Raw genomic sequence first — 26,991 nt, 5'->3', positions numbered from 1 at the left:
CGACGACGCAGAGAGCGCAGCGTCTCGGCGGCGGGGGTCGGTGCACCACCGGCAGCGCGAGGCGGCCGCAGTCCAGCGTCGATCGAGAGCGCCGGCGAAGAGCACCCCCATCGCGAACCCATCGGTACGCCGAATAACGTGTCGTCATCACCACGTGACCGAAAATTAGGTTCAGGCTCGTTTACCCGCAGGGACCACCACAACCGGCCCACTCGGAAAGGTGAGCTCGCAGCTTCGCTCTCGCGTGCACGCCAGCCGCAATGTCTGTCGCATACGACGATGCACTATAACGAGCACTGCTTTCCTATAGAAAGCAGTGCTCGTAGCGAAGACGCGGTGGCGTAAATTGTACAGCAATTACATTCGCATTAGTGTGTGTGCCATTGGAGCTCGCGGGAAGAAGCAGAGCTCTTGCCTTGTAGTCACCAATCGTATCACGAGAGTTTTTCGCAGCGTTCTTCTCTTTAGACCGAACGTCAATTGTCGCAAGTCTCAAGTTGCGGGCAGTGTCAGAATTGCAACAACCTGACAACCGGGCACCGTCGCCAGAAAATATATCTTAGTACAAAGTGTCAACCAAGGGCTTGGATATAATTAGAAGTGTAACGTTTTAAGCCATAAGCCATACTCCCATGGCCGCAGCAGCAGCAGCAAAGGAAGCACCTACGGGGAACTTTCGTTACATGCCAAACAGTATAGTCTAGCAAACGATTTGGGAGTATCAGATATCACTTGTATTAGATGCAACTTACTGAATTTTAGATATCTTTAATCATTCTAGTCTTACCATGAGTACCAGTATACAATATATATACTTGAGTGGAATTCAGCCCTGGTGTGGTGTCTTCGTGAAATTAGGGGTCACTTTTTATCACGCGATAAGTCGGCAATAGTATTCTGATGAAACGCTTGTTTTCGAATAACATAACCCTTGTTTATTACAAGATGCATAGGCAGCCTCGAGCAGATGCTGCTAAGATCTGTGACCTCATGGGGTTCCAGTGAGGGAACATCAAAATGGCGTCACCATCATTCCTCACGTTTGTACTGTTTCAGGTTTCCCAGTATCCATTTACGATAAGTTTCACCTGCTTGAGATCATAAATGTGTTTCATGTAGATCTTGTTAACTTTAAGGGACCACTAAGCAGAAACACTAAATCAGTTTAGATTGGTTAAGTACCCTTTCAAAACTATATTTCTGCAAATTTCGCTTTATAAGAGGCTGATTAATGAGAGAAGGAAGGCCCAAGTACTTTCTTGTATTTGGGACATTGTAACGCAGAAAACGCGTTGACACTTTGCGAGTTCGGCCTCTGGCTCCCTCGTAATACAATGTTGTCTGTCTTTTACGATAAATAATTAATCGAATGCGTAGCGAAGCCGTCGAAATCTATGACTTGACGGCGAGTAGGTGCGGGAAAGACGGCGTCGGGACCGCCTCTTCTTTCGTTTTGACGTCTTCTCCTGTTCTCGTGGCAAGAGCGGCCTCTTTTCAGTGCCGTACAAATGTGTTTCGCTAATGCAGTTGAACTCGTTTTTCTCTTTAGTAGACAAATTAAGGTGTTCTCCTTAATATGCCTTTGGTGCATCTTGAGGACTAAGCGCCAACCGCCTAGGAAGGCTAAAAGACCAGTCACCAGCACTACTTGGAAATACAAAAAAAAGAAACAAAATACTAGAAGAAAACAATAGATATATAGCCATATGAGTACAACCACCATGCTGATAGAAAAAGAAATGGAGGAAAGAACGACGTAGTAACTTGTCTGGTGCTTTAAAGGAAATTAATCTCTTAGGACGAACACAATGGCTGTTTTCTTCTAATGAATGCCTTTAAGTCGTGAGTAGCGCTGCTACTTGTCTTTTATTATATCGTGATTCGCCTGCTGGCACTCGGTCCTCAAGGCGAATGGATTCCAACTGGCCCAGGCTTCGGTTCATTTGCAGCATATCTCTTTTGATGGTCGGTACTGCAAGGTGGGTCTTCACGAATGTCTCCGCGTGCGCGTGATGCAGGACAGCCTCCCACGATCCTAGCCCGATGCAGGGCTGCACGAGCGACAGCCGCAGCAGCGCAGGGGTCATGCATTTGCGGTGGTAAAACGCCCTGACCGTCTATCACCATGGTGACCAGCAGACGCCACCCGGAGGGCGTCTCCGAATCCTTCAGGCCATCGCTCGAGAGCTCAGAGCCCGAAAGGTGGGCTTCCACTGCATGCTTACGCTATCTACAAGCTTTGCCTCTCCTCGTGCGATGGAGATGGGCAGCAAACTTCAGAGGAGTGTCGAAACAAAGTTTGAAAATGCAAAAAGGAAAAAAAAATCGCATCAAGGGCTAACAATCAACAAGCGAAAAGGATAAGCAAGGGAAGTAATGGACAGGACGCACGATAAATTTACAACGCTTATTCTACACTGAACGCTACACAGCAAAAACGCAGCGCGTGCCAACACCATTTGGCAAAGAAGGATAAAAGAAAAAAAACCATCAGATGGATCCATTGTTACACTCCGGAAGATAACACCCTCTAGGGTGTGATGAATATCAAAACCCTTTCTGTACCCTTAGTTTTCTTTTTATGTTTAAGAAATGTGTGCACCTTTTAGCACCCTTACTGCGCGCGCGCGCACACACACGCACAAACACACACACACACACACACACACACACACACACACACACACACACACACGCGCGCGCGCGCGCACGCGCGCGTGCGCACACGCACACGCACACGCACACGCACACGCACACGCACACACGCACGCACACGCACACACGCACGCACGCACACACACACACACACACACACACGCACACACGCATGCACACACGCACACACGCACACACACACACGCACACACACACACACGCGCGCACACGCACACGCACACACCATAAGGTTCATGTAACCTTTCAGGTTCATGGCTGTTAGCATGCTGATACGCAAAGAATTCTGCTCGCTACGTCTAGCGACAGAAAGGTGTACTACACGCAGTTCGCGTGCTCTATTTAAGTTCTCCAAACTTTTGGGTAGCCCCCCGTAAATATACTTTTTGGGATTATTCGGCGTACATCGTAAAGCCTAGGGCAGCGATAGAATAACAGATATCACTGTAAAAAAATATAGTGCTAATTCCGGCATAACATTTATTATTGAGAAAAGCAGCAAAAAAATGAGATGCAGACACGAAGGAAAGAAGAGACACCACAGCGCTGGTTTCTTCGTGCTTGCGTCTCATTTTTCGCTGGTTTTCTCAAGTATCAGTATGAACCAACTAGCCCAGCAAGTAGCACTTCTATGGCATAACATGCTTTGGGGAAAATAGTGCAATTAATAAAAAATTACCCTTTCATGCTGGTATATTAGTTCACTGAAACAATCTCTTCTAAGGGTCTAATGGGTCAGTTGTAGACGCAAGAAAACACCCTTGAGGGTAAAATTTTCTTTAGTTTGTAGTTGTAAGTCCAGCGCCCGTCCGACTTTCCTCTTCCCTTGTGTACGCGTCAACTTTTTTCTCATCTTCTGTCCCTAATTGTAGTAGAAACAGGGCGAGAAAGGAGGACTGGGACACACACAAGACACTGCGCTGGTGTTGTATGCAACAGGAGCGCAGTGTCTAGGGAAACTAGGGATGATACACCTATAGGTGTATCATCCCTAGTTTCTCGCGCTGTTTCCCCAACAAATTACGATATCAATTAGCCCAGTGTCGCCCACTCTTGCGGTTTTCTGTTCATTCACAAGTATATGTGCCAGCTCAACCAGCGAGAAGCTGCTATCGACCAATGCCAAACCGTGTTACCCGCCGTGGTTGCTTAGTGGCTATGGGGTGTTGGGCTGCCAAGCACGAGGTCGCGAGATGGAATCCCGGCCAGGTGGTCCAAATTTCCGAAGTCCCCCACTATACGGCTAGTGTCTCATAACCAGCTAGTAGTTTTGACACGTAAACACCCTAATTTAATTGTAATTTAAACCGTGTTGCCGCCAAATAGAAAACTCGTTTCCCACGTACGCGTCTGGGTTCGTCTGTCTTTGGAGGGAGCGCTGTAGGGTCCGAGTGGTTTAGGATAGGAGAGGATGCGTGCTGGTGCTCGTAAATGTTACGTAGGCATTTATTCATTGAACATACCGTACAGGCCCCTTGACAGGGCATTGAGTAAGGGGGGTAATAAAAAGTGCAAAGTAACTTGTCAGTGCACAAAAATTATAGTATGTAGTGTATAGTCATTATATATAGAGACTCCACAAACCGTAACACAAACGCAGCTTTGCTGCTTCATCACTCCTGACTGATGCATTACTGGTAGAGCAGCACAATTACATGCCGCTGTTACAATAGTTACATTGTAAAAGTTTGGGCTAGTTGGTGAGCAATCCTTAACTATGCTCTTACAGCGCTGTCTGTCCTAGTTTATTCCTTCGTCCACGTGCAGTGTTGCGCTCTAAGTGCATAGTTAGTTATAATGGCACGGGTTTGTCGGAAACTGAACAGAGAAACAGAGACAGTAGAAGGAGAAACCAGGATAAGAACCAACATACACACGCACCCGCGCACACTAGTTCTTTGTGTGGGTACTCTCCCCTTTGCACCAATACCCACCTCTTCCCACTCAGGCCACGGAGCCAGCTTCATTCTAATAAACGCTGCATTCATTAAATAAACAAAATAAATAAATAAATAAATAAATAAATAAATAAATAAATAAATAAATAAATAAATAAATAAATAAATAAATAAATAAATTTAGCTACCCTCAGAAGATTTACCATATAGCAGAACATTTTATATTTCGTTCTTGCTGTCTAGACAAAAGCAAAATCCGAAGTTGCCAGACGTAAATAACAGTCCCCTAAATTCTGCTTTTCTCTGGAGTTCGCTGTTTGCACGCCCGTGTTCTGAAATTCTGCATGATGAGGAGTGCTCTCTTGTGCCATTCCACGCATGCGCATTGCTCCGGTGGTCACGTGCGCTGAGCAGCAGCAGCAGCGATGCCTCGACGAACGAGGAGCGTAAGACTCCGTCGGCGTCCTTCATCGGTGGCCTCCTGGTCTGCGTGGTGCTGCTCATCATCCTCGTGCTGGCCTATAGACACGTCACCAAGAAACGTAGGTGCAGGCGACATGCTTGCCTGCGACGTGTGGGCGGTAGCGCTCGCCCAGTGGTTAATAATAGCGCGGGAACCGCTTAGTTTAATTGCTCGTTTTGTAAAGCCGTGGTGGAGGGCGTTGCATGACATGTACCAGAAAAAAAAGAGAAGGAAGGAAGAGAGTAGAAGCACGACTGCTTCATTAAAGACCTGCGTTATTCTTATATTTCTTCCTTTTTTATTGCTTATGGCGCCTGTATAGAGAACAGACATGCGATCACGTGAGGCTGGTAATATGATTGCAATACGTGCACTGCCATGAACCGCAATGCCCTTCTGCATTTTTATCCCGTAGGATTCTTTCATTCTTCCGGCTTTAAATACGCCTTTATGCTATTGTTCGTCATCTGACAGTGTTGTCTGGTTTTATTTTAGCGAGTTACGATTTAGAGCGGCTCCGAAATGACGCATTAAACCAACACGAACAACAGAGTTGCAGTAAGTGTAGCAAACATGAGCTTCTGAGCGCATGGCGAGGGTCTCCGTTGCGCATGGAGGTGTGAGGTTGAAAGCAAGCATAGAAAGGCAGGGAGGTTAGCCAAAGGTAGTTCCGTTTGGCTACCCTGCAATAGGGTCAGAAGTAGACGGATAAAATGAGAGAGAGAGAGAGAGAGAGAGAGAGAGAGAGAGAGAGAGAGAGAGAGAGAGACTAGCACACACACACACAAAAAAAAAATAAAAGCCAACTGCGTACGCTATAGAGCGGTAAGGGTCTGCGTTCTTAAAGCGTGTCGTGAAGGCACGTAGACCTCAGGAATCTAAGTAGCGCGAATAGCGCCTTCCGCGCGGAGGTTATTTGGGGGCACTGGCCTAGAGCATTTACAAAATCTTGTCTTTCTTATTGGGATGGCTAACAGCCCCAGAGGCGACAAATGCAGTGATGCGACGCTCGCACACATTATCTGTACCTGTCTGCGCTAGAGTGCAAGTGATGTGCAGATGCTAGACCATTTGGACAATCGTCCACTGTCAGCATGAGGATTAGTGCGCACAGGAAGGTTAAGATTAAGCACAAGTTCACGCCAAATTAATATGCTTGCTTTTGTTTCGTGTAATCGCTTCGGAAGATAGATTAGTGCAGGCTGACCAAAATGCTTTTAAAAAGTTTTGGATGGTCCTTCCCAAGGAAAGAGATTTCTTTCGAAGAGAAAACTTCTGAAGGAAGGAAGAGGCACCCGCTATACGTCAGAGGTGTTTCGAGGCCGACTTATTATCCCCGCACGTAAAGTGCACGTGCTGATGAGTAATCTCGCCGCATACCTCAAGCATTTATCATCGTTCTTGTGCGCAGGAAAGCTTTACAGCCTGGATGGCTCACTAATGGAAAACAATCAGCGGCTGCTTCTCGGCGAGACGTCGCACAAAGTTTCGCAGTTTCAATTGTGCCGTCTGAGACGCCACATTCAGGCACTTACGGGGTTAGTTTAGTAATGCAGTCGGCAAGGCTGGAGGCGTTCGTCACGACGGCTGAGCGTGCGGCGACTGGCATACGCAATTTGGATCCACCGGGGACACGCTCGCGCTCTCGGCCAGATGGCGGGCATAAGTTAAGTACGCGCGATATAGTCTGGTAGGCGCATAGCCGACACATACATGCCGCTTGGGACACGAATGGACGTGCAGGCCTGATACATTGTTGCCTCGGCATGGACTTGCCAGGCAGGCTTTTCAAGGTGCCCGGAACTGTCCTGACGACTTGAGCCACACATGGTATTGAAATACCAAGGGAGACTTAACCCGTATGTTATAGTGGAACGTCACGGAGGTGTGCCTGCTTCGGTGATTTTCGATGTGGTAAATGAAATTATGGGATGTAGCCGAAGAAAGTACATCTTTCATTTCCGCGCCGGTGTTGTCACCGGCTTGTCTTGGCCAGTAAGACGCCCCATCCAGCTTCAGAGCGCGAGCCGAAACCGGCTCGCGCGATTTTTGCTAGAGGGTGTGGGCCTTGAATTTGGGATACACCTGCTCGAACTATGAAGCTTCAGCGATTAATGTGCCTCAGTCGTTGAGCATCTAGAATAAACAGACTGAAAATATGCGCTAAGTTTGTATAAATGACAGCACTCATATCTGCAGTATAAGCAATCATGAAGCCGGCAATCACGCAATTTTGTCTGACAAGTTAACCATTTGCGTATAGAGAAGTGTTGACGCATGGTAACCTAGTCTCATAGAGAACTTATTGTCAGCCAACCGTTGCATGGCAGTTGTCACGCATGTCTGGATTTAGCCTTCCCACTTAAGTTTATTTTACCGGCGCACAATTATAGCAGATGGGACGCTTATATCTCGCATAGTATGCTCTAAGGTCTCCTAATTCCACTGTCCATAAACGGGTGAAAAGACACCGCTTTTGGGTCCGTGCCGCATCTATGAGAAGGGGGAAAAATGCACTTCTTGCTAGAACTTGTTACGACTTCTGGTAAGGCCACCTTTGGAAGATGGGGGCAAGAGCAGCGCTGCTTCTCGTTGAGCAGCGATAAAAAAAAAGGGAGGGGGAATAAAATGCGCACCTGTAAACAGACGGTACATAGTTGTCCCAAGAACACACAACTGCTCCAGAAAGTAAACACTAACCTTGCGTAAATCTCTCTGGTCGCCGCGGCGGCATTAGGGCGGCAGAGACGAACGGTCTAAAAGCATGCATAAGTACCGCTCGCTGCCGCCCGTAATTTACGATAGTTGCCTGCTTTCCTTGAAATGCGTCGCGAGAACGAATCGACATTTTCCACATACCGCCGCCCGAGCTCACTGACGCTCCTGTCAAATGAACTGGATATCGGCGTAACTTCAGCCGTTCTATGAGGAACGAGGACGAAGGGAAGGCATGCGTTTCGTCGGTCGTATTTTAATCAAAATTGCATCACGAGGAATTGGATAAACCGACTCCAAAATTCACACACTGAATTTGACACGAGGGTTTACATTTCCGAAAGGCGATGGTAAGGGTCCTTGATGGTTGGCTTGACAAAAAGCCGCAGGCTCACTAAATATAAATCTGCGGAATGTATATATATATATATATATATATATATATATATATATATATATATATATATATATATATATATATATATATATATATATATATATATATATATATATATATATATATGCAATCAGTGAAGTGAGGTTGCAAACCTTCGTGCGAAAACTTCATTTTCAAACTTGGAATACCGGAACATCAAACAATATTCTACGAAGAAACTCCGCACGCCAAAGGCTATAATCACACACTACAAATGCTGTTACGCCTAATTCTTTAATCAGAGGCTTGGTTATACCTCTGTAAAGAGGGATTTGAATTCCGCTGTTTCGAAAAGCTACTATTGCACTACGCGCTGTATATACTTTATGCGCATTACTTTATGCACTTGGTAAAAGATGCTAGTTTTAGTAACAACCTACGTCTCACTGCTGTTTTTAACCTCAAAATCCGATCTTATTCGGTTGTAACAGTGGTTTGCCACGAAAAAGCTATCCACTGAAGCTGCAGCTAAGCTTGCAATTTTGAAGGTGTGCCTTTGAATGTTATGCGCCAACTTGCTGATATAATTAAAATCTTTACAGGTGGTATAGGATCGTTCGTCCTGGTGCCGTATTTTTCAAACGCGTGATTCAATGAGCACTTCTGTCTGTATACATTCTAATTGTAGTATGTTTATAAATAATGCGGACAATATGAATATGGCTGTACAAATTAGCATTAATATTCATCATTCAGAATCCTCGTGGAGGCTAAAACAGTCTTCTTTGTGTTGTCTGAATCGTTTCACAATGCTATATCTTATTCAGCTAATGAGGAGAGTCATATTGGTCACACGGGCTTGTAGCACAACCGTCATTGCTTTCGAACTTTCAAAACGTGGGTCAAACACAGCCTTTACTTAAATATAAGTAACTTACCTTAGTTAAACAAATATTTCTCTTCTAGCTTATGTTTAAACAAACGTTTTCTTTTGGGCAGCCTTTTTCCCGGAGTTGAAAAGAAAACGCGGATAAACGATGAAATAAAACTCGGCGACCTGTATTCACGGTGAAACCTGAGCGTTCTGCAATGCCCTGCAACTTGGTAGAACCGATTGTATTTCCAGCTGCAGCGTCTTCGTGGAAGTGACAAGGTTCCACGATAGGCGTTGGTGTCCGGCGTCAACGCGTGATAGCGCAATACCTCCTAGTTAGATAAGCAGACTGTGAGCTTGGGCGAGTTGGGGCAGCATGACTTTTGTACAGCACGAGTTAGGGCTGCCATTTCTCGGCATCGCGGAGCAGCACGCACTGCTTTGACGTGACACGTCACGCTACCAGAGCTTAAATTTATGGGTCGGCCAAGCTGAACTTTCGGGGTCGGCCAACTGAAATTTGAGGGTAAGCCATGTTAAATAGGGGGCTGGGCCAACTTGAAATTTGGAGGTTGTCAAACTGAAATTTTGGAGTGGGCTAACAAATTTGGCGTAGTTGTTCTGCGGAAACCCGCAAGGTGGAGAGAAGTAATGACTTTAATTACTTCATTTCATAAGTTTGGGGGCGGACCAACTTGAAATTTGAGGGGGAGGCGGGGCTAACTTGAAATTTAGGGGCACGCCAGCTGAAATTTGTGAGTGGGCCAACTTTAAATTTGGGTGTGGGCCAACCTAAATTTGGAGATGGGCGAAATTGAAATTCAGGGGTATGCTTACGCACAGTTAGGCAACTATAGTGCAGTTTCTGCATGCTTCGTAACTCTCGCGCACTTTCTTTACTACTTGAAAATAAAAATAAGAAATTAAACTCATGTGAAAGCAAGTGTGGAAAAATCATTGAATTGGGTGTATTCGACTACCTTCTTAAACTCTTTCACTTAAACGTCGACATAAACGTTTAATATATTATATAACGGCGTTCTCGAGAACTATCTCGCTTTTTTTTTCTTCAGCTAGCGAAGCAGGAGCCCTTCCGCACGACCCTCTCCAAAAGAACCTTGAACAGAAGCCGCAGGCCGGTAAGTCACACAGCACGCGCTCACAGCTTCGAAGCTTGTAATTATTAACCTGATTAGAAATTTCCCGCCGAGCAGGAACGGAGCGCCTAATTATCTTTGTGCCCAGATCTAGTGTCGCGTGGCGTTTCGATCCATTCAGCGAAAGAACGAGATTAGCGCATGCGTAGCTGGTAATTGCTGGATTAAGTTATTACGAAGCCTGACTGTCTGCTTCGTTTCAGAATTAAAGCGATCGTCAGCGAGAGGAGCGTCGACTACATCGAGGGTGTTCGGCTTCGTGAACAACGGTACACGTAACTTGTCGCTCCCGTGTTTTCTTGCGATTCTCTCGTTTGACAGTTCACTGAAGCGAAAGACGACCGTGTCCTTACCATTATGCTTTCACTAATGTTCCACCTTTCTCTTCTTTTTTCCAAAGATAAAAACAATTTCTCGAAAGATTTAAAAAAGACGATAGAAGGTAAGTGGTGTTGGGTGTAGTGCACAGCTATTAAGCAGATAATTACATGGCATGGAGGAAAGCGATCGTGACTAAACGGTTATACATTGTGTAATATTTAATTGGGCGCAAATATTCGTTCTGAGGTAAACTGAATACGACTCAACGACTGTAGATGGTGTAATCTTCGAATTATGCGCGAGTTATTCTGCGCGAAGGCGCATGCTATCATTCTGAAAGATTAAACGTTGACGCAACCATCAGGCAAGGAATGTTTCGCCAGTGCACAGCATCGGCATACGGTTTTCTCTTGCCATCGTCCCCGAAGAGTGGTCAGAACACTCTAGGGATATTTTTCTGTCCTGTTAGTGGTTCACTACAAGTTCTTGGTTGCGGCAGTTTAGTGCGCTTTCGTAACACGGTGTCACGTGAGAGGGCATATAGAAGCGATCGAGCAGTGGGCGTTCAGAGTAATGATTAGCTTGCGGGCTCGCTGTTGCCTTTAAAAAAGAAACACTAAAGAGCAGCGCTTAGCAAAGCCTTGTGAAGTGCTTCCTTAAAGCTTGGTTAGCACTGATCTGGTGGAAATTGGTTCTTTATTAACGAAGGAAATCGAGAGCAAACATTCTGTTTTTATATTTCGCACCCGTTAAGCACATCGTCGGTAGTATGACCTCACTGTTGTCAAATGGCTTTCGCATGCGTGAGCCTCTTTCTGTTAAGAAAAAAAAGTTCTCAAATCTCGATACGCTGATTAAATTGCGCTTTATATTAAAATCTGATCTTTTATTTCATTAACTTACATAACCAGAGAAAACGCCTAATGGTCGTCATCTAAAGACGTCAGTATAAGAGATAGTGCTTTATATTGTAATGTGATATTGTATTTCATTGAATTACATGACCAGAGAAAACACCTAGTGACGTCATCTAAAGACGTGAGTATAAGAGATAGCTTGGGAACTTCAGGCCTGTATTTCCCTTTTGAGTTTCTTCTGACTTACCAAGAGGGCACTCACTACCAGGCCATTGGTTCTGGTATTTCAGAACTAATTGACGCACTGTGCAACTTAAACATTCTTCTTTACTGTCTGCTCAAAGAACCCTCGTCATAAAGATAAGTTTAATTGTATTATTAAATTAAGCCCTCTACAATATCAAAATCGCCACTCTTGCCGTGACCGTAGGCTTGATACGCAAAAAAGGAACAAACTTGAAAATTGGTTTTCAATATGGATTACGTTGAATTATAAAGGAGCCCAAAGACAGAACTTAGCATGTTTCGAGAATTTTCGCAACGCTATATAGATAGACCCAAATACGGGAGAATACTTCGAAATCCGTGACGTCACACTGACTTACCGGCGCTTAGGTTTCAACGCAAAATAATAAGGAAAAAAAAAACAATCACCAAGGTTAATTTTCTATTGTTATAACTTTAACCACTTATCGTGAAATTTTTAGTATTGAAACAATACTTTTATCAGTCTAAACTGATCTATAGGTTTCCTCTTTCACGTCTCTTTATGGCTTGAGTCGTGGCTGGCATCCGTATAGAGAAAACGGTAAAGGGTGTTGAGACAGTGGACGCAGTGTGAATATGGCAGCTTGCCACACTGATACTTTCACTAAATATGCTGCTGCAAATGATGCGGCTTACGCAGCTGCCATGGAGGCACTGTCGCTTGTGTTCACCAGGCTGCAGAATTCCGAACGCCTGGCTGTCGAGTTGTCGTGTCGTATAGTCGCGCTGGCGTCACGTCTCTTCCATGTCGGATCAATACTTTTCACCCACTTTATCGCGCACAGGTTGCTCGCCTCATTTACGCCCGCGAGCGCACGCTGCCATTAGAGAGTTTTAGCTTGCGCGTTTTTACGGCCAGCGGAGCGGAGCGGACGAGCGCAGACGCCACTGCGCATGCGCACGTCGCTGGGCCGGCCAGCGTTTTTACGGAGCGCAGCTTACGCCCGCTGGGAAGCCCTCTCCAGCGGAGCGATAGGCAGCGCGCGAGCGTGCGTAAAAGCGCGCGGGCGTGTATGGGTATTCAAGATGGCAGCCGTCAACACAAGCGCCGGCGCTGCTGCGTTGTCGACGGCGACCGCTGCTCAGGCCCGTTTAGAAGTTTAACCAAATAACTAACTAAAAACACATAACCTACCTTTATTAAACAGTTTCAGCGCATTATTAGCAGGTTTAATTGATATTCTTTTCACTCTAACTCGAATTGTGACCAATAGGTGGAGCAGCAGAGCAAGTGACTCTACTCCGCTCGAAAAGACGGGCGATCCGCCCGGCTAAAACTATTTATTAAGTGTCACGCACGCCACTGCCGACGCGTTCACCGCACTGTGCAGGAATCGCGATCGATCGCGTGCGTGAAATGGTGTCGCGGCCCGCAGCTGCATTGTGGCTCGCCATGTTAACGGCGCCGGGTACTCCTCGGCGAATCGTTTTGCTACATTCGCAATTATGAGTTCCTGAAAAAAAAAGTACTACAGATTTTTCGAATATATATTTTTTTTACGTGTATTAGGAGCCTTTTTTCACCGCGGAGAGAACGTCCCAGCACTATACGTTTCTGATTGACTGTTGTGAACCTCGCACGTGTCTGCGCCCACTTTTATGCCGTATGTTGATTAGTACTATACGGGCTTTTTTTTTTAAACGCCTTGGAATAATTGAGCTTTGGTTGTTTTTTCAATCAGCGATAACAACAAGTCCCAACGCTGCATGTAGTCAGCCGGCTGTAATGAATTCTCTTTTCTTATGCCACTCTTAAGCCTTTTCTGGCATGTTTCCTTCACCCGAGGGACTACAGACGAACGCTCTGGCTGAAGTTGACGAAGGGTATAATCGGGACGTTCGTTTCAGTTCCGCCTTCCAGGCAGGCTCCTGTTCCGTCCTACGACAGGCCAACCTCAGCGGAAGAAGGAGCGAAAGGTGTGTGTGTGTGCCTGCGCGTCGCGTGTTTCCATGGAGACCAGCGCTGTTTCCTCTGAAAAACTGCGCAGGCTGCGAAAAATTACCCGTGTTGCCTGAGCTCTTCGTTTACGGAAGCAGATGGGAATGGTGGCCGTCCGTCTCCGCTTTCATTACCGTTACTGCGTTGATCGGGAGAATGCGGCGCGTACCAGTAGCATTGCATGCGCAAAGAAGCGAGCAACTTCTGCCACCGGCTTACCAAGGGCACTGACTGTTTCTGTTGACTATACGTGGGCTCTGTCGGCAGCACCACAGGAAAGCTATTTACCTGTCAAACACTTTAAATCGCGCTCGAACTAATGAAGAAGAAACGTGGAGAACAGACAAGATTGCATTTGTCACTGGTGCCATCCTTCCTCATCAATTCTTGGGTTAGACGGGGTAGATGCCGCAGGAAGTAGTTATGTGCAGGAGACAGTAAGTTATACTCGTCTCATGCGGATTCAGAAGGGAAAAGAAAACGAAAAAAGAAGCAGTAACCACGTCAAGAATAAAACATTTCTTTCCGCAACCGGTAGTTTTTGTTCTAATTGCAGTGCGATAATGTGCCCGAAAAGTTCATATGAAGCCTAGATAAATGCCCGGCCTAAAGTGTACATCAGACACAGTAAATTTTACTCAAGCCGAAATACAACCTAGGCGGCAGGTGGCCCGCTACATCATATAAACATGGTTCCTGAAGCTGAAATTAATTGTACGTCTTGCTGCCGCAAACTTTCATGTCAGATGATACGTTCAGACTTAACGAAAGAGAAGACCAAAAAACACCCATGCCCTCATGGCTTTTGCAGTTATTTACGGTAAAATTCACCAATTACTTTGTCACAAAAATCTGAAAGCGAGGGCCTATGTAAATGTTAAACGTGCTTAAGGTGAACCTTCGAGAATAAGATAAGGCGAAGTGCGTTGAATGAAACGAAAATATTCTCACACAAGAGTTGTCTTCTTTTTAATGAGTTAACTGTCGATCGTGCTCCCTACCAAGAAATATGAGACTCATCTAGAAACAACGTACTAGCTTAATGAATCTCCGTAATGATGCTTTTTGAATGCTTCATTGTTGTCTTTAGCAACGTTTTGACAAACGGAGGCCCTTGAACTTTTTATTGAGCTTCGGTGGTTGTTTCTTCTGGCACCAGCATTAAATTCACGGCTGAAATTGCATACTAGATGAATTCATGTGTCGCATCTAAAGAGAGAGAACAACGCATGGTGTTTTGCGCAAGTTTTTACCAGCAGGCGAAATTCGGAGCTGGGATATGCTTTAAGGATAGCGTTACGAGTGGCCTTCTATCACCACGACTGCGTGCCAACGATCTGCACTCGCCTTCACTGCTTTCCGATGGGCTGTGTGTTTTCAAATCTATTTCTCGGAGGGAAAGATCAGACAGCAGCAAAAAACACGCGCACGACCGAGCGCAATGTTTGATAGAGGCTGGAAGCGCGGGACAGAGGGCTGCATTACACTAGGTTACCTCACTTTCTTACTTTCACTCACGAGAAAAAAAAAAATCGTGTAACTGCTACACCATGTAGTCAACAGTGCGGAGCTGGTGCTTTCTTTGTTACCTTTCCTGATACTACTGGAGGCCACTTAGTTCCCCCCACTCCTCTTAGAGGCGGCACAACATTACGTATGTGACGAGGAGGTTACCTAACTATAGTCGGATACAACTTTAGAAAAAAGGGGGCGTTTACTCCTCCGAGGTGGATGCACACGAGCATCCACCAATGGGCGCGCACTCTGGACCGACGTCATGCGCCGGACGGCCGGTGACTTCGCCGCATCGGTCATCTGGGCGGGGCCTCCCCTGTTCTTCTAAAGTTGTATACGACTATATATCGCGCCACTCTCTCGTCTGTCTACTCGATTACACCAATTTCAATACATAGATGCATACGGGAGGAATTATCGATAGATCTCTTTCGGGGATATATATTTTCTGACGTTTTTATGGGCTAAGCTGTATAGAAGGCGTAAAAAATACTTTTTTTTTCTCACAGGTGGTTGGGCTTTTCTTACCAACTTAATAACGTCAACGAAAATTCCGGGTGATGATGGGACTCGGAGTATACGACCGAGCTCTCGTAAGTACACTAAAACGGAATTAACTCTAAAATTGCAAGAAAAAGCTAGAGAGAACGTTAATCAAGTTTGGTAACTGGAAGCGTTCATGGTGACATGGCCAGGCGCCACAGTGAGCATGCAGTAACTGCGATGCACACATTTAAGAAGCATGGATACCACCAGGCCACTCTTGTTTTTGACAGCCGTAATACCTCTCGGTCGGATTTAATTACAACCTACCATTTAAGTTACATAAAGAAAACATTTAAAAAGCGTGTAATACCACTAGGGCGCTCTTGTTCTTGATAGCCGTAATACCTGTCTTGAAAATTGTAACAGCGCTAACACATTCATCCACAAAGTAACAAGGACGAGACACAAGCGCTGTTACAATTTTCAAGTCAAGTACGCACCAACTCGGCCAGAAAGAAGTTTTAATGAAATACCTGTCAGTCGGAGAAAAGCAATAACAACCCGCCGTTTAAGCTAGATTAAGAGGAAAGAAAAACTTGGCCAGCACTTAGCACCACAAACTGTTTTAGTGTGCTATTTATAGATTTTTGCTCTTTATATAGATTTTGATGATTGTGACGTCCCGACAGCCGCTCGCGCATGCGCCGCGGGCGGCCTTGCACATTCTCATTTATAAAAGTGACGTTTCTATAGCTCGGTATCTCTGTGAAACTTGCGCTTTCGTGCACAATCTGACGCGCTCGCGTTCCCTCAAAGTGGAGCGATAATAATAATAATATTTGGGGTTTTACGTGCCAAAACCACTTTCTGATTATGAGGCACGCCGTAGTGGAGGACTCCGGAAATTTTGACCACCTGGGGTTCTTTAACGTGCACCTAAATCTAAGCAGACGGGAGTTTTCGCATTTCGCCCCCATCGAAATCCGGCCGCCGTGGCCGGGATTCGATCCCGCGACCTCGTGCTCAGCAGCCCAACACCATAGCCACTGAGCAACCACGGCGGGTCAAAGTAGAGCGAGTCCGGCCATAATGCCACAAATGAATGCCTGACCGATTGTGGGATCCAACCTCTGTCTTCCGACACAGTATTCCAATACTCTATTAGGCCAAGGTCGCACGCATGCTTCTCTTGCCAAAATTGATTTTTTCGCGCGAGGGTACCTGGAGGTGGAGAGGAGGAGTGCAATCGGGGGAAGATCACGCGTCCTGAACTCGTTACGGGCTCTGAAGCTGAGCATTGCGTTCGGCTGCAGGTTGCGGCTCGGGCTGGCTGCCGTGCGCCGACGAGGTGAGCTGCGTGCGGCCGGACAGCGTGTGCGACGGCGAGCCGCAGTGCCCAGACGCGTCGGACGAGCGCGACTGCATCCGGCTGGGCTGCCAGAAGGACATGTACGCGTGCTCCGTGGAGGGCGTGACGCGCTGCCTCAAGCGGTCCCTGGTGTGCGACGGCGTGGCCGACTGCGACGACCACGAGGACGAGAGCAACTGCAGTGAGTGGGCCAGCGCGTGACCGGTGCTGCACACTCGCGTACACTCTGGACGCTGCTTTATGTGAACAGCAGCTGAGGGGCTGTTCCGGGCTTTGTCAGATACCGCCATATTGTCAAACTTGCCTTCTTGTCGGCTCTGATTGGTCCAGAGGGCTGCTACGGCTTCTCGATTGCCTCAGAATGCCGCCACTACAGAATTTGACAACATTTTAGTATCTTGGTACAATTTTTGGTATTTTGGTAGAACACCACCTCTGGTGAGAAGCCTCAGCCAGACTGAAGAAGCCTCAGGAAGCCTCAGGCAGACTGGAGCCAGCGTTCCGACAAGGGGGAATTTCTTCGTCAGGGATGACCTGATGAAAAAAATAAAAGGTTGTATTGCAAAAATACACGCCGACCACAAACAACAAAAAGTTCATGACAAAAACTACAAGACATTAGAAAGAACAACAACAAAGAAATATAGACGTTTTGGCTTTCATATGGGATTACGAGATCCGGAATGTCATGGGCTTTTCTTTTTGTGTGTGTGTCAGCTTGTGGTTGGCTCCATTTTTACCTTTGACTACACTAATGCCGACCAAACCAGCTTTCGTCATAGCCTTGTCCACAAGTCACCTACAAGGCTCCAGGCTGTGGCCTAAATTTCTGATTCGGGCACTTTTTGTCGCTCCATGCCTCATCTTGCCGCTGACCCCTTGTGCTGTTTATACCTGCGTAGCTGTATGCACCGTACCACTACACGACGTAAAATATACCGCCTTGCAGCGGCGTCGCATTGGGCGGTATGTCTTTTTGGCGACCTCTTGCCGTTGTGGCTCAGTGGCTGCCGAGCAGAAAACTGCGGGTTCGACTCCCTGCAGCGGTGGCTGTATTCTTATGGTGGAGGGATGCAATAACGCTCGTTTACCACGTATTAATGCACGTTAAAACCCTATAAAGTCACAGTTCCGTAGCCTTCCATTGCGCCATCTCTCATATCACACAATCAATCAATCAATCAATCAATCAATCAATCAATCAATCAATCAATCAATCAATCAATCAATCAATCAATCAATCAATCAATCAATCAATCAATCAATCAATCAATCAATCAATCAATCAATCAATCAATCAATCCTGATGACGGCTGTTTTTACTTGGAAATCCCCCTCAGTTTTCAGGTTCTCATCTCCGAATCATTATGAAGCTTTAGGGGAAAGTGCGAATTTCTCGGTTCTTGTAATCTTGCATAAGCAGTGACCGCTTCTCTTTGTGACATCGAACGCCGAAGCTTCAAAGGAGCTAGTGCCTGATCGCACTCGAAGATTCAAAGCATAATGTAAGGCAACCAGTGATTTATGCGTATGTTGTTATTAATGACGGTTAACATGAAACAGCAATTCGGAAGTGATAGTTCGACCGGTAAAATGTAGTTGCTCGTGTTTGCAAGTGGCGTGTAGAATATAGGCAGCATTAAAACCAGAAATTTACGATGTGCTGCACAGCTATACAACAGGGTTTCATTGTAACGTCTAGTTTGTCGTAAGCGTGGACTACAGGTATTGAAATTCGCAGATCAGACCGTTCTCAACGCAAGGCCTGGCTTCTTCGATGACAGCCCTCTGGACTTAGGTATGGAATGCATTCGTTCGGGTGGCTTTCTTTGATCCTAATAATATATATGATATTAGTAAAAAAATGGATGTGGCTTAGGTAAGGTTAAGCCCAGGATGCGAAGCATACTAGCCTTTATTTTAGTTGTTGAACCACTGTTTAGCCTGGTGAACTGCTGTTGCTTGGCTATATTTGGTTCGGCTAGACGAAGAAACAACTCATGCATTACTGCTTCGCCTTCAAGAGTGGAACGCGACAGCGTTCCCGTCGACCCGCCAAGGGGTGTAAGACAATGGGCTACAGGGCAGCGACTACGCGCCCCGCATTGGACGCGGTGAGCGTCGAGCAAAGCAGCGTTCGGCGCGGCAACGAAATGTGCGCCTGAGCAAGAGACGCACGCCTTAGAAACAGCGCGTTTCTAAGGCAACACCGCATTCACTAGAGGCGCTTTTGTACCGCTTTGAAGCGTTGTACTCGTGGCTCAGTGGTAGCGTCTCCGTCCCACACTCCGGAGACCCTGGTTCGATTCCCACCCAGCCCGTCTTGCAAGAGTTGAGCCAAAGCCACTTCTCCTCTGTCGTGACGTCACGGTGTCACGTGGTTTCAAGGCGACACCGCCGCGCCTGAGGAGCTGGGTTGAGCTCTCGTAATATGCTTCGCATAAAAACTTGCAGCTTGAGAGTTGAGACGTAATTCGATAATTTAATACTGCGTATTTATATCGCAGTCCAGCACACTGTTTTTTTTTCAGAATCAGAATTTATTGTTAGAAGTTGGGTCAAATTACAAGTATTTAGAATGCAGTCGCGCTCGCCCGACGCGTCTGACATTGCGGCTCGCCATAATGGGCGCTCGTCCTGTCTCCTTGCTCGGCGTATGCGTGAATTTGTGCTCACCTTATTATAGCAGTACTTCACCAACTGGCCCAATGAGAAGTAGTGCAATGTTTCCTTTGGGCGCTGACAAACGCCGCCGGTTTTCCTTCGGTCTCACCTCGTGCTACATCGAGGTGCGATACCCGAAACGCCGCTGGCGGCGCTCCTAACCCCGCAAGCGTTCTGAGGAGCCTTAATTCGGAACGCTAAGCTCTGCTGTCGCTTTCAATGCTTCGCCTTCGGGCGAAAGCGGTAACTTTCTCATTTGATGTAGGGCTCGGGCGCGCACGAACACTGAAATAGCATTTTGTCGCGTTGGGCGATACTGAGGGTTTCGTTAGTTGGGCAGTGATGTTTGAATTTTCTCACAGACGACAAGAACGACGTTCCAGCTGTCAGAGACATGGTCGACAGAGGCAACTCCACTCTTTCACCGCTGAGAAATGGGACAGTCCGAACGATACAGCCCCGCGTAGTGGGAGGCTTCGGCTCTCTGGGGAACTCCACGAACAAAACGGGTGAGGCTTCAAGCGAAAGTGTTTGACCTCAACGACAGACTTTTGCCTTTTCGCATAATTTACCAGCTGCATGGGCTGACACTCTGCTTTAGGTACTCGAAGTTTTGTTTCTAATTCCAGACATGTAGATGCGACATAACGAACAATAGTGCTTTGACATCACACATCTGTGGAGATAAAAAAAACAGCTAATATGTGGCATGACACTCATTCTATCCCTCAAAATAAATCGATAGTGGCGGAAAACTTACAAAGTAACTAACAGCGCAGAGTGCCACTCATTGTCTAGAAGGATGGTTGCAAATAATGGAGTACATGCCTTGGGATAAAAAAAGTATGGGAAATATATTAGCGTAAGAAAGAAACCAGGAAAAAAACCCACTACAGGTAATGCAATACACTACCAGGACAAGCTGTCAGCGAAACATTTTTCTAATTTTCTTGCCAGAAAGACTATAATTGATAATTTACTTAACCCTGGTGCCAGTGCGATTCCCGGCTGAGGTGGTGGCATTCAGTTGGGTGCAATGACACCCGCGCACCGGAATTTCGGCGGATGGTAAGAAAAACCCCAGGTGATCAGGATAACCCAGTAGCCACCAATTACCACGCTTCTTATTGCCAAGTTGCGACTCTGGGACGCAAAAGTCGCATTATTGCAATTGCCTCCGTCTCTTGATATACGCTAGCCCCTTGCAGGAGGCCACAGAAATAAACTTCGTTCGCCGCATCTGCGTCTTTTTTCCAATGTAATGACGGGTTTAGTGGTTACACTGGTTAGCACGTCCACAACGACGTGTGCGCTAGCATTGTATTCCCTAATCATTTAATCAACGACCTTTCGAAGATGCGATGTACGCGTATACCTTAGCCTAGCCGCGCCTTGTGCACGCACCTTCAATTCCGTGCGTCGCAGCTGTTTCCAGCGTGTTTAACTTCATTCGCTCATTAAGCGCACAGTATTCTTTAATCTCTGATCTACCTTCATCTTCTGAACATAAATATAGGCCGAAGATGATTGTGATGATGATGATTCCTTCATCAAGTATTTAATTATTACTTTTTCCAAAGGATGTTGCAATCACGGCACTGAAGTCAACAGGGGACCAAGGCTTATAATTGTTACCTATTCTGAGGCTGCATTGAAGTTTCTCTCAATATTATGCCTAAAAACGTTATTTAGTACTGCGGTACAAAAGTACGTGTCAAACCGCTACATTTGGTGTAATGGTTTGGAGACGAATATGTGGATACTGGTGGTAATCTGAAAATTCAGATGTGCCCATAGCATTGCCCGGCTTTAATTGCAACATACTCCTGATAGTGGATAATTAAACATTCAGAAAGAATTTCTCAATAATTGCAGAGTGTAGCGGGTAATTACCGAACGACATATAATGTTCATCGGTACTAAGAATGTGCAACGAAGAAAATATTATCTTTACATCACTGTTCTTTAGAATGACTCAACCAACCTAACCTAACCTAACCCGTTTTCTTAAACAACGTGTATCTGCGCACTGCGCTTGTTATTCAAGTCCGAACTTGTTCGCGAATCAAAGCCGGGTTAAGAGATATCGAAGGTGTTCTGTAGCTCTATAGCAAATGGCATCTGCGGAGCCCGTCTCCCTCATGATTTACCAAGTGCCTCCCCCTTCAGCCCCTCTCCTACTGCTTTAGACTGCACGTTCCCTCCCCTCAACCTTCTTTCCGTTAGGGGCCATTAGGTACTGCTCAAATACAGTCACCACGTCAAGCATTTAAAACAACCGCAGTGCGCACATATATACCTACAAGTTAGAGTGCCATACTTAAGATGGCACTGATGAAACTGATGACAACGCACTGTAGGAAAACATTTGGCCGAGCCAGTCTAAAGGACCCGAGACAGGCGCAACGTGGCAGGTGACATCCCCCTATTACCTACTTAAAACTAACACGCCAAGGATGAGAAGGACGCTTCTAAGATAGACACATCAGCCGAAATGTTGGCCAGCCTCTCCCAGGCACTGTTTCATCCAGCTTTTGTCCTATGAGTTTGAGTAATGCGTCGTGGCTTACGCAATGTGGCTCGCGACGAAAACATACCCGGTGCCGGCGTCTTTTTCTGCAGAGACGCGTCCCCCACCACCGGTGCCTGTGGATGGAAAATGCCGCCCGACGGAGTTCTCCTGCCTTGCGACCAAGACTTGCGTGCCAGCGCAGTGGAGGTGCGATGGCACCGCCGACTGCGAAGACGGCTCGGACGAAGTCAACTGCAGTGAGTGCGCGCGCGATCTCTCGTGCGGTTTGAGCCTAAGCTCGGAGGAGGACTGCTAAAGGTCAGCGCGGAACCCCGTGCGGGCTCTGAAACGTTTCTTAGCCTTGACTTGGTCAGGGATCGAACTATAGTACTGCTTCATAAAAGTATACCGTGGCCAGAAATCCGCATACCGTCAAAATATTCGGGCTGTTAGAGGGAACATGTTTTGATAGAGTTGCAGAGTGGTGGCATCCGTCTAATGTCTGTTGCACATGGAGCGGTTTCGAGGCACGTTTTTCGGAGAAGCGATCTTCTCGAATGCGGACTTTGCATTCCGGTTTCGCATTCGCCGATAGCGGTGATTGTGATTTTCGCGTTTGAGCAAATCTACTGTTGAAGCCCCAATTATAGTTCGTGCAGACCCTTCCGTTACGAATTATGACTTGAGTATTCAAGACCTCTGATTTCATCTATTCTTTCCGGAGACACGGCACGAACAATGCGGAACAAATTTGGGCTTGTAGCACAAATATTTCAGTCACATCAGGCCAGTCGTAATAATTACAAAACTAAGTTGATTGCGCATATTAAACTCTTATAGGTGATGTATTATATCATAAAAGGTATTTAAATACTTTTACATATACAGACAGGCCGCCATTGGAATCTGAACCTGGCAACGTTTAACGTACGTTAGAACGTTATCTAGTGAGGCGAGTCTAGCAGTGCAACTGGTGGAATTAGAGGGCAGTAAATGGGATATAATAGGGCTCAGTGAAGTTAGGAGGACGAAAGAAGCATATACAGTGCTGAAAAGCGGGCATGTCCTGTGCTACCGGGGCTTAGCGGAGAGACGAGAACTAGGAGTCGGATTCCTGATTAATAAGGGTATAGCTGGTAACGTACAGGAATTTTATAGCATTAACGAGAGGGCTGCAGTTCTTGTTGTGAAACCCAATAAGAGGTACAAATTGAAGGTCGTACAGGTCTACGCCCCTACATCCAGTCATGATGACCAGGAAGTCGAAAGCTTCTATGAAGACGTGGAATCGGCGATGGGCAAAGTCAAAACAAAATACACTATACTGAAGGGCGAGTTCAATGCTAGGGTAGGCAAGAAGCAGGCTGGAGACAAGTCAGTGGGGAATATGGCATAGGCTCTAGGAATAGCAGGGGAGAGTTATTAGTAGAGTTTGCAGAACATAATAATATGCGGATAATGAATACATTTTTCCGCAAGCGGGTTAGCCGAAAGTGGACGTGGAGGAGCCCGAATGGTGAGACTAAAAATGAAATCGACTTCATACTCTGCGCGAACCCTGGCATCGTACAAGATGTAGACGTGCTCGGCAAGGTGCGCTGCAGTGACCATAGGATGGTAAGAACTCGAATTAGCCTAGGCTTGAGGAGGGAACGGAAGAAACTGGTACATAAGAAGCCAATAAATGAGTTAGCGGTAAGAGGGAAACTACAGGAATTCCGGATCAAGCTACAGAACAGGTATTCGGCTTTAACTGAGGAAGATGACCTTAGTGTTGAAGCAATGAACGATAATCTTATGGGCATCATTAAGGAATGCGCAATAGAACTCGGTGGTAACTCCGTTAGTAGGAGACCAGTAAGCTATCGCAGGAGACGAAAGATCTGATAAAGAAACACCAATGTAGGAAAGCTTCTAACCCTACGCCTAGAATAGAACTGGCAGAACTTTCCAAGTTAATCAACAAGCGTAAGACAGCTGACATAAGGAACTATAATATGGATAGAATTGAACATGCTCTCTGGAACGGAGGAAGCCTATAAAAGCAGTGAATAAGAAATTAGGAATAGGTAAGAATCAGATGTATGCGTTAAGAGACAAAGCCGGCAATATCGTTACCAATATGGATGAGATAGTTCAAGTGGCTGAGGAGTTCTATAGAGATTTATACAGTACCAGTAACACCCACGACGATAATGTGAGAGAGAATAGTCTAGAGGAACTTGAAATCCCACAAGTAACGCGGGAAGAAGTAAAGGACGCCTTGGGAGCTATGCAAAGGGGGAAGGCAGCTGGGGAGGATCAGATAACAGCATATTTGCCGAAAGATGGTAGGAACATTGTCCTAGAATGACTGGCCACCCTATATACACAATGCCTCATGACCTAGTACGTATCGGAATCTTGGAAGAACGCTAACATAATCCTAATCCATAAGAAAGGGGACGCCAAAGACTTGAAAAATTATAGACCGATCAGCTTACTGTCCGTTGCCTACAATGTATTTACTAAGGTAATCGCAAATAGAATCAGGAACACCTTAGACTTCTGTCAACCAAAGGACCAGGCAGGATTTTGTAAAGGCTACTCAACAATAGACCATATTCACACTATCAATCAGGTGATATAGAAATGTGCGGAATATAACCAACCCTTATATATAGCTTTCATTGATTACGAAAAAGCGTTTTATTGAGTTGAAACCTCAGCAGTCATGGAGGCATTACGGAATCAGGGTGTAGATGAGCCATGTGTAAAAATACTGGAAGATATCAATAGCGGCTCCACAGCCATCGTAGTCCTTTATAAAGAAAGCAACAAAATCCCAATAAAGAAAGGAGTCAGGCAGGGAGATACGATCTCTCCAATGCTATTCACAGCATATTTACAGGATGTGTTCAGAGACCTGGAGTGGGAAGAATCGCGGATAAAAGTTGATGGAGAATACCTTAGCAACTTGTGATTCGCTGATGATATTGCCTTGCTTAGTAACTAAGGAGACCAATTGCAGTGCATGCTCACTGACCTGGAGAGGCAAAGCAGAAAGGCGGGCCTGAAAATTAATCTGCAGAAAACTAAAGTAATGTTTAACATTCTCGGAAGAGAACAGCAGTTTACGATAGGTAGCGAGGCACTGGAAGTGGTAAGGGAATACATCTACTTAGGGCAGGTAGTGACCATGGATCCGGATCATGAGACTGAAATAATCAGAAGAATAAGAATGGGCTGGGGTGCGTTTGGTAGGCATTCTCAGATCATGAACAGCAGGTTGCCATTATCCCTCAAGAGAAAAGTATATAATAGCTGTGTCTTACCAGTACTCACCTATGGGGCAGAAACCTGGAGGCTTACGAAAAGAGTTCTACTCAAATTGAGGACGACGCAACGAGCTATGGAAAGAAGAATGATAGGTGTAACGTTAAGGGACAAGAAAAGAGCAGATTGGGTTAGGAAACAAACGCGAGTTAATGACGTCTTAGTTGAAATCAAGAAAAAGAAATGGGCATGGGCAGGACATGTAATGAGGAGGGAAGATAACCGATGGTCATTAAGGGTTACGGACTGGATCCCAAGGGAAGGGAAGCGTAGCAGGGGGCGGCAGAAAGTTACGTGGGCGGATGAGATTAAGAAGTTTGCAGGGACGGCATTCTCAAATCATGAATAGCAGGTTGCCACTATCCCTCAAGAGAAAAGTGTATAACAGCTCTGTCTTACCAGTACTCACGTATGGGGAAGAAACCTGGAGGCTTACGAAAAGGGTTCTGCTGAAATTGAGGACGACGAAACGAGCTATGGAAAGAAGAATGATGGGTGTAACGTTAAGGGATAAGAAAAGAGCAGATTGGGTGAGGGAAAAAACGCGGGTAAATGACATCTTAGTTGAAATCAAGAAAAAGAAATGGGCATGGGCCGGACATGTAATGAGGAGGGAAGATAACCGATGGTCATAAAGGGTTACGGACTGGATTCGAAGGGAAGGGAAGCATAGCAGGAGGTGGTAGAAAGTTAGGTGGGCGGATGACATTAAGACATTTGCATGGACAACATGGCCACAATTAGTACATGACCGGGGTAGTTGGAGAAGTATGGGAGAGGCCTTTGCCCTGCAGTGGGCGTAACCAGGCTGATGATGATGATGATACGCTGGGTATTATTTTCTAGGAGGTTATCTGACAGCGATACCGAACAACACGTCGAATTTCTCATAAAACCTGGTCGAACGTCACACCTCTTAAAATATTGTTTTGCATTACTTTCCGAAATACTGTGACTTATGACGGTGCTCTTGCTTAGCAAGGGGTTACGTTTGCACTCAGAACTGTGTTCAACCCCGTCAATTTGAAGTAAGTTCAAATTAATGTATTTATTATTTCGGAATTTAACGAAGTATCCTCAATGAATCACCGGATGTTTCATTCATTTAATGATCGTTGCTTAGCGATTAAGTAAACTTTGTTTTTCCAGCTGCTGTGTGATTCCTTGCATCTGCTGCAACAAGCACGCGTCTATCGTCCCTGTGGGATCCGGCCGCTTTGCACACAGCTCCAGCCAATATTTCAGAAAGGAGGCAATAGATGACGCCAGGAGTCTGGATATGCATGTATTTCCGGAAACCTAAAGATGTCTGTCTTCGTTTATTAGAAAAAAAAAAGAAGACCAGCACCAGTGGTAAACGGTTTAGTATACAGTCACATGCGCAGGTCCCGATAATTACAGGAATTACGCCGTATGGGCTGAACACTTTCATTGGTCCCAACGGACGCTCTTATATTCAAGTTTCCACCCTTCCCTGTTTCGGCCCAAGAGCCGAAAATATTCCACTCTTCCGTTCACATATTTGGAATTCTGTTCCTTAAAAAAAAAAAAAGGCTACCTGTCTGTTCTGGCTCGAACAGGATTAGAGAA

The 26,991-nt window shown here is 46.0% G+C and overlaps 1 protein-coding gene across 5 annotated transcripts in view; it reads left to right on the top strand.

The window, feature by feature from the left end:
* LOC139057231 (sortilin-related receptor-like) overlaps nucleotides 1-26,991 on the top strand; it is an 84,569-nt gene continuing 57,578 nt past the window's right edge. For 3 of the 5 annotated variants that reach the window (XM_070535088.1, XM_070535087.1, XM_070535085.1), the window contains exons 1-12: nucleotides 2-220; nucleotides 2,019-2,202; nucleotides 4,986-5,113; nucleotides 10,073-10,138; nucleotides 10,360-10,425; nucleotides 10,557-10,598; nucleotides 13,450-13,518; nucleotides 15,565-15,648; nucleotides 16,855-17,091; nucleotides 18,652-18,708; nucleotides 19,937-20,083; nucleotides 22,197-22,343. In XM_070535088.1, coding sequence (XP_070391189.1) covers nucleotides 2,126-2,202; nucleotides 4,986-5,113; nucleotides 10,073-10,138; nucleotides 10,360-10,425; nucleotides 10,557-10,598; nucleotides 13,450-13,518; nucleotides 15,565-15,648; nucleotides 16,855-17,091; nucleotides 18,652-18,708; nucleotides 19,937-20,083; nucleotides 22,197-22,343 — 1,120 coding nt within the window. In that variant the 5' untranslated portion in view covers nucleotides 2-220; nucleotides 2,019-2,125. Of the gene's footprint in view, nucleotides 221-2,018; nucleotides 2,203-4,985; nucleotides 5,114-10,072; nucleotides 10,139-10,359; nucleotides 10,426-10,556; nucleotides 10,599-13,449; nucleotides 13,519-15,564; nucleotides 15,649-16,854; nucleotides 17,092-18,651; nucleotides 18,709-19,936; nucleotides 20,084-22,196; nucleotides 22,344-26,991 lie in introns of all 5 variants that reach the window. The other 2 variants (XM_070535089.1, XM_070535086.1) reach the window with 2 other exon arrangements.

The sequence above is a fragment of the Dermacentor albipictus genome, chromosome 3 (assembly GCF_038994185.2).
Source record: "Dermacentor albipictus isolate Rhodes 1998 colony chromosome 3, USDA_Dalb.pri_finalv2, whole genome shotgun sequence".
Classification (NCBI taxonomy): domain Eukaryota; kingdom Metazoa; phylum Arthropoda; class Arachnida; order Ixodida; family Ixodidae; genus Dermacentor; species Dermacentor albipictus.
Note: the sequence above shows the minus strand (reverse complement) of the source record. Positions and strands in the feature narration are given on the sequence as shown.